This window comes from Pezoporus occidentalis, unplaced genomic scaffold (genome assembly GCF_034315485.1).
Source record: "Pezoporus occidentalis ecotype Australia unplaced genomic scaffold, CSIRO_AGI_Poc_V1 ctg4, whole genome shotgun sequence".
Taxonomy (NCBI): domain Eukaryota; kingdom Metazoa; phylum Chordata; class Aves; order Psittaciformes; family Psittacidae; genus Pezoporus; species Pezoporus occidentalis.
In genome coordinates, this window is record NW_026915724.1 from 22,808,729 (window position 1) to 22,822,078 (window position 13,350).

Sequence of the window (13,350 nt, forward strand, 5' to 3'; positions counted from 1 at the left end):
CCTTAAAATAAGAAAACCTTCAACATTTTTACTTGCTACTATGAACTCTACTAATTCACAGTTCAGTCATGAGTATTTTCATTGCAGTTTACAGCACTGCAAAACCTGAACTCTAAAATCATGTCGAGCCTCCGAGGATCAGGAGATAAAAATAAATAATGTTAGGGATCTTTCTTTTTATACTCTCAGCTTTTAAGGTACCTTTGGATTCTTTTATTTCCTCTGATACTGGAAGAAGTAAAAATTTACGTCTTGACTCCATTTTCTCTTGCTCTTACATGAAAATTTGGATTTTCACTCAGGTGCACAGATTCAGAAGGAAAGGTTTTAAGAATCTTTTTTCTCTATCTGTAATAAAATTGGAAAGCTCTGTCTTGTCTTACAGGATCCTGTGCCAGTCAAGTATCCTACTTCAGTTCTGCTAGACAAGTGTTTGCCTTTCATTCAACAGCACTACAATACTTCACTGATACTGGCTTTCCATACCAGAGTAAGCGTTAATGCTCTGCCATTAGCATTCCTTACATAAATAGTCCTGCTGATTCTGAAAATACCCATCTAACCCCTGCAAGATACAACTCTCAAAGACTTATAAAAAAAAAACAAATTCAAGGTACCAGCTTGCACTTGCTGTCCATTTCCCTTAACTTTCCTGAAAATTTGTACCTCTCTAAGCAAGTATCTGCATTGGCTGGTCTCATAATCATTAGTGCTAAAAAAGAGAAGGAAGTTACCCTTACAATGGGCTCTTGTAGCCAGAGACGGATAAGAGTTGCGAGGGTGTAGTACATCACCAGCAGTAAGATTGGATTAGCATGGTGATACCAATGTAACTCTTGATTTTTGATGATCATCCAAGTGCTTGAGCAGTTTGTCTGAGTAAGAGAAGTGACACCGAACAACCTGTGGATATTAAAAAAAACCCAAACAACCACATCAGAGAATGAACACCAAATCTCACAATGTTTAAGAAGATATTTTTTCAGTAATTTTTGCTTACCTATAATACCAATTGCTCTGTTAAAAAACAGCATTTGACATCTTATTTAAAATGCAGTGAATATTTTCATTCCACATATTTAATGAAAAAGAATGGGGTTTGCACTTGGTTTTCAACAAAATAAAATGGGAGCATATTATTATATCTACCATGTTCAATGTGAAAACTTTAAATGACCTGCACCCTGTAGACCCAGAGCTACAGAAAAAGGGGAGAGAAAATCTTGCTGCAAGGCCATTTGGCAAATCACAGCAACATGACATTTCAGAGTGATTCAGTAAACTGACATACAACACCATTCCACTCACTTTGCCAGGACAGAGCTGTAAAGTACATCTCCTCGGCACATTGAACAGATTACCAATTTTTCTTTTCCCTTTTCTTTTTTAACTAACACTATTAATAAATTGCTATCTAATAATGCAAATGCTTCTAAACGTACACAGCTCCATTGAATTCACAGCTATTGCGAACAAAATGGGAAAACATTCAGAAAGACAATTGTTCTGGATAATCAAATCATGGAGGAAAAGAAAGATAAAAATTAATTCCATTATTAGTATTACTGTAGCCACAGTATTAATGTCAGTGACATGAGATACTTAACTATTTCTGGAAAAACTGGGATTTCACAATATTTCTATCAAGTAAGAAACTTATGTTGGAAAACACAATAATATAAAAAGAATTCACAACATTTTAAATTTAGGACAAGATGTTAGATGCTTTGCAGAGGTGTTAAATGCTGAAACAAAACTAGTAGGAGATCATAATTAATCTGGTTCTTTTACTGTAAAATATTTTGCAGAGTGCCAGAGCTAGGGCACAAAGTTACCAGTAGCATACATCAGTATTCACTATAAACAGTTTTGTTCTATTGACAAAGCGTTTTCCACAATGTGTATGAGAGTTTTCAATTTTTACAAGAAGGGGTAACGGGTTAAAACTTAAACAGGGGAAGTTTAGATTGGATATAAGGAGGAAATTCTTTCCTGTTAGGGTGGTGAGGCACTGGAATGGGTTGCCCAGGGAGGTTGTGAATGCTCCATCCCTGGCAGTGTTCAAGACCAGGTTGGATGAGGCCTTGGGTGACATGATTTAGCGTGAGGTGTCCCTGCCCATGGCAGGGTGGTTGGAACCAGATGATCTTAAGGTCCTTCCCAACCCTAACTATTCTATGATTCTATGATTCCAAGAGACAATTAAGGAGAATGATCTCTTGACAGAACAAAAAATTCCAAACTTAATCATAATTAGTACAGTCTAAAAGATTTCTTCTTTGCTTACCCTGTAAGTTCCAACATGAAAGAGTGAACGAATACAAAGACTAAGTATGATATTCAACAGAGATGAGCTGCCTGAAATCTGCCCTTTGGATGCTATAAAGTGAAAAGAATATAAAAAGGAAAGGCTATACCAGTTTGTTCACTGTGGTTTGTGGCATGGGTATAATAACATTAAGCACCAGAACTAGAGCTCTATAGTATGTTATTAAACAATTTATCAGCACTCACTTCTCATTCTGATTGTCAATGCAAGCCAAAGGTTATAAACTTTAAGACTTCTCAGAGCTTTTAGGTGGATCCAAGGTTGGAAAAGAAAAGAAAAAAAAAAAAAAAGAAGAAAGATCCTGCGTACAAAATAAACTGTTGCTAACTTAAAGGAGCTGACAGAGCTGTGTTTGGAGTTGACCCAGATTCAAACTTCCGTAACATCCAAGCACATTCAAGGCTGGTGTTACTGCTTGGCTCCATCTGACTGAAATTCATGCTGGATTGTATTCTCTTCATATTTCTATCAGCATAAGGGAACATCTTGATTTGCCTGCTTTCCTTTCTGCCAACTGACTTGTAATTTTTGCCCATCAATGATCAGGGTTGTTGGGTTCCTATTAGTTTTGTCTTCTATCTCTGTTTCACAACGTGTCTCTCCATCTTTGGTTCATTTTAAACTTTTCTATGTAAGCACAGTACAAATCACGCTATTTCGTTTAATAAACATATAAGAAACAGAATAAAATCCAATTTCTACTGAAGCAAGGAGCTTTTAAATTGTCAGTGAGTGATGAGTATTTTTTACAGAAATGAGGGAAAGTTCCTGAAGGCTCTTGGGCCCTTCTGCCAAGCAGACATGATCTTCATATCACATATTCCATTCCTAAAGTATGCGATATAATATACTATAACTATAGGGCCTCAAAAACTTGTGTTTTATCTCCACTGAAGAAAAAAAAAAATAAATCCATACAATCCTATCAGTCAGGAAATTTTACTATGCTTTAGTTAAATTCTCATTCTCTGAGTTTCATTTGCTTGCTTCAAATTACCCATGCATACTTGATATAATTATACTACTGGAGTTAATTCTGCTCCCTTTTGGTCCTGCAACCACCTAATACACATAAGTTACAATGCATCTCTTCCCTCTTAGTTGCCACCTGACTAGCAACTTATTTATTTAACCCATTTCACTTTGTCTCATAAATCATGAATCTGCAGAAAATGCTCCTCATTTCTGAATTTTCCTTGGTTTTTGAGACTTGTTATTGCAAAGGAACACAATATAACGTTCCCATCTATCAAATTCAGAATACACTGGCATCTTGGAAATGCTCATTCTGTCTGTTCTGGCCTCAAGGCTACAGGTTGCTACTTGTTCTATATTTATGCTTCATCATTATCTTCAATGAGAACTGCTGGTGTGGAACACTTTTTGAGAAACGGAGTCATCTTCTCTTATTCAAAGCTTTTAAATACACAGGAACAACTGCCATAAAATGTACAAGCATTTACAATAAGCAACATACATTTAGGTATTATTCATTTCTGCTTCATCCCACACAGATGTCTTCAATTCAGTATTGATCGCAACCAGCTATAGTTGTGCCCAACTCTGATTTTAGTGGGAATTCATCTTGGATGATATATACATACATATATACCATCAGCAAAGTCAGAATGAATCCTAAGTGGAGGCAACCAAATGCCAAACAAGACAAGGATATGCATGCCCAGATACAGAGATAAATAAAACAAATAGTGAGAGACCATTCAACAATGGAAATGCTTTTCAAAAGACTGCATGTAATGTCAAAAACAACTGGAGGTTTGGAAGATGTAATAGATTAATCTTTCTATTCTTACAAACAAGCAAAAATTGCACTTTTCAAAGTCCTCACCAGTATTCTGAAAGATGCATGTCATTAAAACAAAAAAAGTGTAGCAGAAATTATTCAGAGAATTTTAGAAATTACAAATGTTCAACAGGAACTTTAATGTCTGACTGAAGAATGCTCTGAAATCACAAAGTGAGAAACAGTTCTTAAAATAAAGATGGTATCTTTTTATCCACTTCCTACTAGACAAAAGCTTGGTTTCCCATCAAAGCTTCCTACTGAATCTGTGAATCATCCTTCTAGCAGATGAGCTTTCATCTTTTGTGACTCTCTGACAAGAAAAGCTGTGACCATATCCTCCTCCCATTTTTGTACTAGTTTAGCTTTAAAATTCAAAAAACGCTATTTCAATTTTAATTGAAAACAGAAAAATTCCTTTTGCACCCACAGGTATTTGACCTAAGGAGCTGCTGAAGTACCATGTGTTTTATTCTGCATTATGTACATGCTAATAATTCTCCAGCATGCATTATTTAACTATTACATTAATACAGTGTAAGATTTGCTGTTAGTAATTGTTCTTGGTATTAAATATGAATAAAAATGGTTACATAAACAAAAAAAAAACAAAACATGTCTCACAGAAAATTATCAAACACAGAAATTACAGATTGGTTAGGCCTGTGAATTTTGCCAGTAAAAATGATGTGAATGTTTTTCTTTGTAAAAATATATTTGTCAGTTCAGATCCTGTGTGTACTGATGTTTTAGAAGTTGATTTCAGACCAGGATTTGCCTCATAATTTCCAAAGCCAGGAAGGGAAGTAATAATTCTGACTTCCTGCACAATGTAGGACACGTAATAATTCTTCTATTGAACAAATAACTTGTGGTTGAATTACAGTTTATAGTTCAGAAAGGCATCCAATCTTGATTTCAACTGATAGCAAATCTAATGCCTTTTTATATTCTTCTACATTGTCTATAACAGTTTTGTCTAGATGAGATTTCCAGTTGATGCATCTTCCTACAACTCTCTGTACTTTACCTACTGCTCTTTCAATGGGAAAATGAACATGAGCCAGCAGTGTGCACTCGCAGCCCAGAAAGCCAACCATATCCTGGGCTTCATCAAGAGGAGTGTGACCAGCAGGTCGAAGGAGGTGATCCTGCCCCTCTACTCTGCTCTTCTCTCGTGAGACCTCACCTGGAGTATTGTGTGCAGTTCTGGTGTCCTCAACATAAAAAGGACATGGAACTGTTGGAACAAGTCCAGAGAAGGGCCACGAGGATGATCAGGGGACTGGAGCACCTCCTGTATGAAGACAGGCTGAGAAAATTAGGGCTGTTCAGCCTGAAGAAGAGAAGGCTGCGTGGAGACCTCATAGCAGCTTTCCAGTATCTGAAGGGGGGGCTATAAGGATGCTGGGGAGGGACTCTTCATTAGGGACTGTAGTGACAGGATAAGGGGTAATGGGTTAAAACTTAAGCAGGGGAAGTTTAGATTGGATATAAGGAAGAAGTTCTTTACTGTAAGGGTGGTGAGGCACTGGAATGGGTTGCCCAGGGAAGCTGTGAATGCTCCATCCCTGGCAGTGTTCAAGGCCAGGTTGGGCAGAGCCTTGGGTGACACAGTTTAGTGTGAGGTGTCCCTGCCCATGGCAGGGGGGTTGGAACTAGATGATCTTAAGGTCCTTTCTAACCCTAACTATTCTATGATTCTACTTTTCACAACAGAGCAGGAGTCATTTTCCTATATGTTCTCTGAGCTTCCACGAAGATTACAGTTTGAAGAAAACATCTGCATCAAGCCACTTCAGGAGATGCATTTCCTGATTTACAGGATTTTTTTTGCTGGGACCACTGCATGTTGGATAATAACCATTACTGGTTATTCACAGTAATGGAACGAGAGACTTCCACTATGCTGGGTTGGATTTGGAGAATCCATCTTTGTAGAACTTCTGAATTTATACTGGATTTTATGAACTGTCCGAATCTTTATTTTATCTGGATATCTTCTCCTCCACATTTATTTCACTGTCCTCACATGGAAAGAGAGAAGAATGGTGCCTGCAAGTCTGGGGTTGGAGAATGGAATATCAAGACTGACTAATATTAGAATAGCTGAGCCCTACAGATGCTAAATGTGCAAGAGAAGATAAAGGAAGAAGAGGAGAGTAAGAGAAGAGGAGAGTATGGGAGAGGAGAGAGCAGAGAAAAGAAACAACAGAGAGAAATTCAACAGCAGTAAATGCCCCCAAATGGGGAAAAAAAATCAGCCTTTTTGGAGAGCGAGGTGGTAGTGTGGTGGTGGTTGTGGAAGAAATCTTTTTCTGCAGGAGAGAGTGGAAAGGAAGACAAATACAGGGAGAAAAGGCAAAACTTCTGTTTCATGGGCCAAGTCCTGAAAACTGAGATTCAAAAAGAGCATTTGAAACACTGAAAGGGCTGTGTCCAAAACTCTAAGCACTGCTCGAAGGTTCAGCTTTTTTCCAAACATTGACTTAAAGGAGGTACACGTTTTTGTCAAATTTGAAAACGGCCTGGGGAGAAGAGGGTGGAAGGAGTGGCAGGAATTAAGAAATAAATTAGCATACAGAAAATATCATTCCTACACAACCCCCCTAAAAGTCAGGAGTCCACTGTTCACACAAGCTATTCTGTATTTGGATGGCAGAGCTACACAGAGGTTATGATCCATAACATTATATCCATAAAGCCTCTTCTGAGGGAATTCTGTGAGCCATCCTATTCCTCCCCCCCCATCATTTGGCTATATGCTCAACTAAATACATGCCATTGGAAAGGACTCAGTCAGTCCTGTGGTACCTCTAGGTCTTTCCTTGCCTTCCAGATGGTTGTTACTCTCTATGCTATAAGCTGGGAATTCAGAAAACACTTGGGGCTATGGGTACACTGAACTTACACGTTTTTACAGACATAGCAGAACACAGGGAGGAAAGAGGTGGGAAACTTGGCTGAAATGCATTAAGTGTCCTAAAGAATTAGGGTTAAGATGAGCAGGAGGCATTTAGTTTCACATGGATTTTTAAGGGAAAAAAAGAATGAATGGGAAAATGGGCATTTGTCTTTCCAAATCACATTATTTATAAGATTCCACAGAGAAGGAACTGATCCTTCATGCCTTCTTCTCAGCTCAGCAGGACAGCTGTGTAGGGAGATACTGCAGACACAAGCCTCAGTCCACAGCTGGACTGAAGTTATTAAATTTATCCATTTCAGAGTGATACAAGCTTTAAAAATTATTTGAAGTATTTTTAGCTCTTAAAAGCCCTAGAACCTGCTTTGGTTCAGACTTGGATAATTCAAAACTGGCTAAATGGAATTGTGCCATATTAACAATAACACAAAAATTTAATTGTTTGGGTTGAGGAGTATTATGATAAATTTCAGCTTAACAGTTAATAACTTCTTTGGAAATATCTGAAAACATAGACTAAGACTGGAAGTGTATTCCTTCAGAGTGTTGCTATCACAACGCTGTAATACAGGCATACACACAGTGAATATAGGCTTGGTAGGTAAGTAGATCATTCTAACTTTTGTTTTAATGTCATCGTATTTCTATAGCTCTTTAGCAGATGTCTATGTACTTTTTTTTTTCTACTGAGTCTTGGTTTCCATAGCTTCTATTGAATCAAAGCTTTTCTGGCAATGACAAAACCAGCCCTGGTATATCTCCCACCCTCTTCTGAACATCAGTGACTTTTCTTTTAACGGAAAACTAATTTCAAACGCACATCTATTGCATGAGAAGCCTCATGAAAAAATAAGTAATTTAAAACTTGTGTGCTAATATCATCCATATTATGAGGATAGAGAAAAATTATGAGCCATTAATCCAGGAAGCTGTAGAGAAGGAAGAATAGCTTTAAGGGCTGTGAATTACATAAAAGCTTGCAAAAACCATAAATACAACACAAATCTTAATTCAGGGAGAACAAAACAACCATATAAGCAGCCACAATAAAATCACTTTGCTTTCAAATGAATTAACAACTTTAAACCAGGATGTTACATAGTATCTGCTCTATAACCTGTTTTTTTTCAAATTAATCAGATAATGGGATTTCCTCTGAGACTACGTGACTGGAGCTGTTACGGACTGGACATCCATTAGAAATGACCAAACTTCAGACATTCAAATACTTCATATATCTGCAATGAAGCAGCTGCTCTGAGGGAAATTTAAGTCCGAACATAAAGATTTGTGAGCTATGTAACACATTTCATCCAATATTCAAGCTCTGTACTGACTATTCCTAAAAGATATTCCTAAAGCATACTAAAAGCTTGTAGTATGCTTTCAGTGGCTTAGAGGCAGAAATTCCCTACTGTTATCACTATTAGTAGATATGGGTCTATTAATCCCTTGTTTACTGAGACAAAATCCATCTTCAAAAGCTTCACATGAAGATTTATCCTACCAGTGGGGTTCCTCCCCAGACCACTTCATTACCCACAACACAGTTCGGCTGTGCTCTGAGTTTCTGGTGAGCACTGATATTGATGTTGCTCTTTTTAGCACACCAGCAAGCTAGAAAAGCAGTAATGTTGTTGTAGCCTTTGGGGATATTTGCCGGGACTTCTGGAGGTGATCATCTGATGACGAAATGTGCTGTAGGAGCAACTCCAGTATCTTTTCAACCCAGTCAGACAGCTGAGCATCAGGCACAGGGAAAACCACGAGACAGGATGGCAAGAAGAAGGTGAAATGGGGATAAAGGTATAGAAGAAATTGCTTTAGGGCCTCTGCCTGATAACCTTAGTTAGAGTATCTCTTTCAACATGATCCTTCCTCACCAGGCCTAGCAGTGTCACTGCTTTGGCAGCAGTAGCCTGGCTCACATGTTAGGTAGAAAGTTAGATAGTTGTTTGTTCTATCATTTAAATGTAAGTACCATGAACGCAGCAGGCTTGTGGGTTTTTTTCCAAACAATTTCAGCTGCAAACCAGAGGCAACTCAGGGAGCATGGGGGCTACAGAAGCTGAGGCAGCGCTGCTGGGATGAGAAGATGGAGAAAGAAAAGCCACCCCAGCAGAAGAGACTAGTTAGTACCAGGCACAGTGGTTTGCCACCCACTCCCCTTCCTCATGTACATATGCATTCCTCACAACTGTATGATGGAATGAAAACCTGCTCATACTGAACAGCACTGCCTGGGGAAGGACACCACTCAAACTGTGCCAACAAACTTCACGTTTTTTTTTTTTTTTTAATATTTAGATGCATGTCGTGGTTTAAACCCAGTCAGGTAATTCGTTCGCTCACTTCCCCCCCTTTCTTGCCCTCCCCCTGCTCTCGGAGGGACGGAGAGGAGAATCGAAAAGAATGCAACTCCCACAGGTTGAGATAAGAACAGTTTAGTAACTAAGGTATAACACAAATCACTACTGCTACCACCAATGACAATAATGATGAAGGAAATAACAAGGGAAGAGAACACATCATCTCACCACCAGCCGACCGATAACTCGCCCCCCCAGCCCGACCAAGCTCCGACCGATATCTCCTCCAACCCCGCAGTCTCCCAGCCCTTCCGGCTAACTCCCAGATACATCCTGGGCATGACGTGCTGTGGTAGGAATACTCTGGTCAGTTTGGGTCAGGTGTCCTGTCTCTACTTCCTCCTGGCTTCCCCTCCTCCCTGGCAGAGCATGAGGCTCACAAAGTCCTTGGCCAAACCTAAACATCACTATCAGCTCTGTTCCCAAGCTGAAAGTCAAAACACTGCACTGCACCAGCTACCAAGAAGGGGAAAAATGACTGCTACTGCTGAACCCAGGACATTATCCACCCCTTATTCCATACCATTCACGTCATGCTCAGATCCCACATTTTCAATACACCCATCACTCCACTCTTATCTTAGTGCATGGACCAGTCCCTATAAAGCTGCTGCGTCCATCTGGTCCATGATGCCAGGCTCCATCTCTTGTAAGAGTCTTCCAGAGCAGGAGAGACTGTGTGCAGTGTTCACACTCGTGAATAACCTGGGCAATAGTGTCCATTGCTAAGTCCACCCCTCGATCATGAGGCCATCTCTGTGTTGCATCTCTGCTCTGATGGCCTGAAGTGCCATGGGCCCACCAGGCTTAAAATAATTCACTGTCCCCTTAAGCAGCTTCTGCAGCTTGTTGCTGGGGACTCCATACAGCTGCCTTCCATCTCCAATGCTTCCAAAGCACTGGAGGGGCCCAGTGGACTAGATACTTGCCCATACTGTCCCACACACCCTGCCACTCATGACTGTCCAGCTTTGGGGAAAATCTCTTGGTCCCCCTATATTGTCGTCTAACCCCAGACAAGACCCAAACCTGACTCTGCTTAACTTTTGAGATCAGACAAAATGGTTGTGGGTAGCACACAGTCTGTGTGTGTGCCAACATGCTGATCCCCATCACAATCAGCAGGCAGGTCCCAAGGACACCCAAAGGCCATTCAAAACCTTCAGAACTCTCAGTTGATGCTGCTGTACTTGTCACTGGGGCTGGTGTAGCTGCTGTGCTTGCCGGCTCTCCCACCGCCAGCTTCTCTTTTCCTGAGTCCAGCTCTTCCTCCTCTGCCTTGCTGGGAAATGCTGCGTGGTCTCCGGCATCCTCCTGGGGCTCGGCGGGCGGCTGCCGGGGGATGCTCTCGGCCGTCACGGGGCTCGGCTCGGCCGCGGGGCTCGGCTCCTCCGCGGGGCTCGGCTCCTCCGCCGCCTTCTCCCGCTGCTCGGCAGCCGCTTCCTTCTGCTCCTCGACCGCCCCGACCTCCTCCACCGGCAGCCGTCCCCTCGCGGCCTCCGGCCCCGCTCCCGCCGCCGCTTGGTCCCCGGGGCCGCTCTCCCGGGCCGCTTCGGCTGCCGCCGGCTCCCGGGGGCTCCCCGCAGCCTCACGAAGATGGAGAGTAGGGTGAGGGCCAGGACGGTGAAGAGCAGCCGGACGGCCAGGTACAAGTCCAAGGCCACGTCCGTCCCGCCCTGCTGCTGGAGCCCGCCCGTATTACAAGCCATTGCCATAAAGCACAGTGAGACAAGAACCTTAGCCCAGGCCCCACACTTGATAAACACTAACACAGCAAATACCGGCTCTATGTAAGTTACAACATTCTGAAGCTGTGAGATCAAGAAGAACAACTCTGAGAGCCAATAAATCAGCATTGTGACGAGTGACTATTAATCCAGTCAAATCTGTCGTTATCTCAACCCTTCGTGCCCCACGTTGGGCGCCAAAAAGAACTGTCGTGGTTTAAACCCAGTCAGGTAATTCTCGCTCACTTCCCCCCCTTTCTTGCCCTCCCCCTGCTCTCGGAGGGACGGAGAGGAGAATGAAAAGAATGCAACTCCCACAGGTTGAGATAAGAACAGTTTAGTAACTAAGGTATAACACAAATCACTACTGCTACCACCAATGACAATAATGATGAAGGAAATAACAAGGGAAGAGAATACATCATCTCACCACCAGCCGACCGATAACTCGCCCCCCCAGCCCGACCAAGCTCTGACCGATATCTCCTCCAACCCTGCAGTCTCCCAGCCCTCCCGGCTAACTCCCAGTTACATCCTGGGCATGACGTGCTGTGGTATGGAATACTTCTTTGGTCAGTTTGGGTCAGGTGTCCTGTCTCTACTTCCTCCTGGCTTCCCCTCCTCCCTGGCAGAGCATGAGGCTCACAAAGTCCTTGGCCAAACCTAAACATCACTATCAGCTCTGTTCCCAAGCTGAAAGTCAAAACACTGCACTGCACCAGCTACCAAGAAGGGGAAAAATGACTGCTACTGCTGAACCCAGGACAATGCATTTTCTACTCGGAGATGAAAAAAAATGAGAAAACAGGTCCATGATTCTAAGGCTCAATGTGGAAAGCAAGTGAGGGAAAACTGAAGGCAAGTTCAGAAACATTCATGGGCACAAAGGCTTCCCTTTGCCAGAGGGTGAGCTTGGACACCTCAGCACACAGCAGAAGGCACGGCTTAATGATGTCTTTCTGTGCCAACTAGTAACTGAGGTTACTGGTTTCTCAAAGTGAGTTGGCAGAGCTGCTGAAAGGAAAAGAGCCAACACTTCTACCTCAGAAAGTCTCACACAAGCAGCACATGGGATGTGAAAGGAGGAGAGCCTGCTCCCAAAATTCATACAGGTAGTGCAGCCCACAGATGGCCTTACTGTCCAGCTCAGGTCCTGGAAGAGGGATGGAAGAATTTACACAGCTGGGCCACTGAGTGCAAAGCTTCAGCAGAAATCATTTAGGAAAAGGACACCCTGCTCAAATAACCCCATTGAGCATCAGTCCTTAGTAGAGTGGTGCTACCTGACCAGAACATGAAAGTGACCCAATGCAACAACTAACCATGCAATTGCCTACCAGCTTAAGAGATTTACTGTTACTTCTTAAAATAACATACGCAGAAGAACATAAATTGTTTTAAAGCATAGCTTCATACCCATCTTAACTTCGAGGTAACTTGGTCTGTGATCTAGGAACCTAAGGACAGACTGCAGCCAAAAACTCTGGGTTTTATTCCAAGCCCTGGCTATCTGGGGGGCGTTTGCAATTCATCTTGCTTTTCTGTTACGGAATTTTTCCACCTCTGAAAGGGAATGATGATACTTTTTAGTCACACTGGGACAGTCTGCTAGGTTCAGTGATGCATGCAGAGGATAAAGAGGTTTTCCACTTTACTCAGCTGGAAGCAAAATGGCTTGAAAAAAAAAAGCAAGAGTGATTGATACCTAAATTAAGAGATTCTGCAGTAGAAACATTAAGCAGAGAATGCATTAAGGCAGAAACATAAGCTATGATTCCCATTTGTTTTTAAAGAGAAAAAAAATAAAATAGCAAGACATGGGAAAGAAGATAATGGGATAATGAACAATAAGGCTTGGAAATGTGCAGAAAATGCCTAATTTCAAACCCAAAGCTGTATAACATAGCTGATATTAAATTGGTCATAAACTATGCCTGTTTCAGTTTTTAGTTTTTATCAGTAAATTCCACACTTTAGCTAAATGAACATAAAAAAAGAGATTAAGTACATGCACTCTCAGTGTTTAGAGAAACCCAGATAGACTGCCTCATGCACAGACAAGGACTAACTCCCTCTGGAGTGTGCTTGTCCGAGGTTAGTTAGGACTGCCTTTTGTACTATCTCTGAGGAATGTGGAATGATTCATTTGGTGATGTTGATACATTGAGCTGAAAACATAAAGAGCTACAGAAGTG

General features: G+C 41.6%; 1 protein-coding gene across 1 annotated transcript in view; it reads right to left on the reverse strand.

Annotated features, from left to right (window-relative positions):
- PIEZO2 (piezo type mechanosensitive ion channel component 2) overlaps nucleotides 1-13,350 on the reverse strand; it is a 297,634-nt gene that overhangs the window by 97,318 nt on the left and 186,966 nt on the right. The window contains exon 8 of the mRNA XM_062633006.1: nucleotides 741-903. Within this exon, the coding sequence (XP_062488990.1) occupies nucleotides 741-903 (163 nt within the window). The remainder of the gene's footprint in view (nucleotides 1-740; nucleotides 904-13,350) is intronic.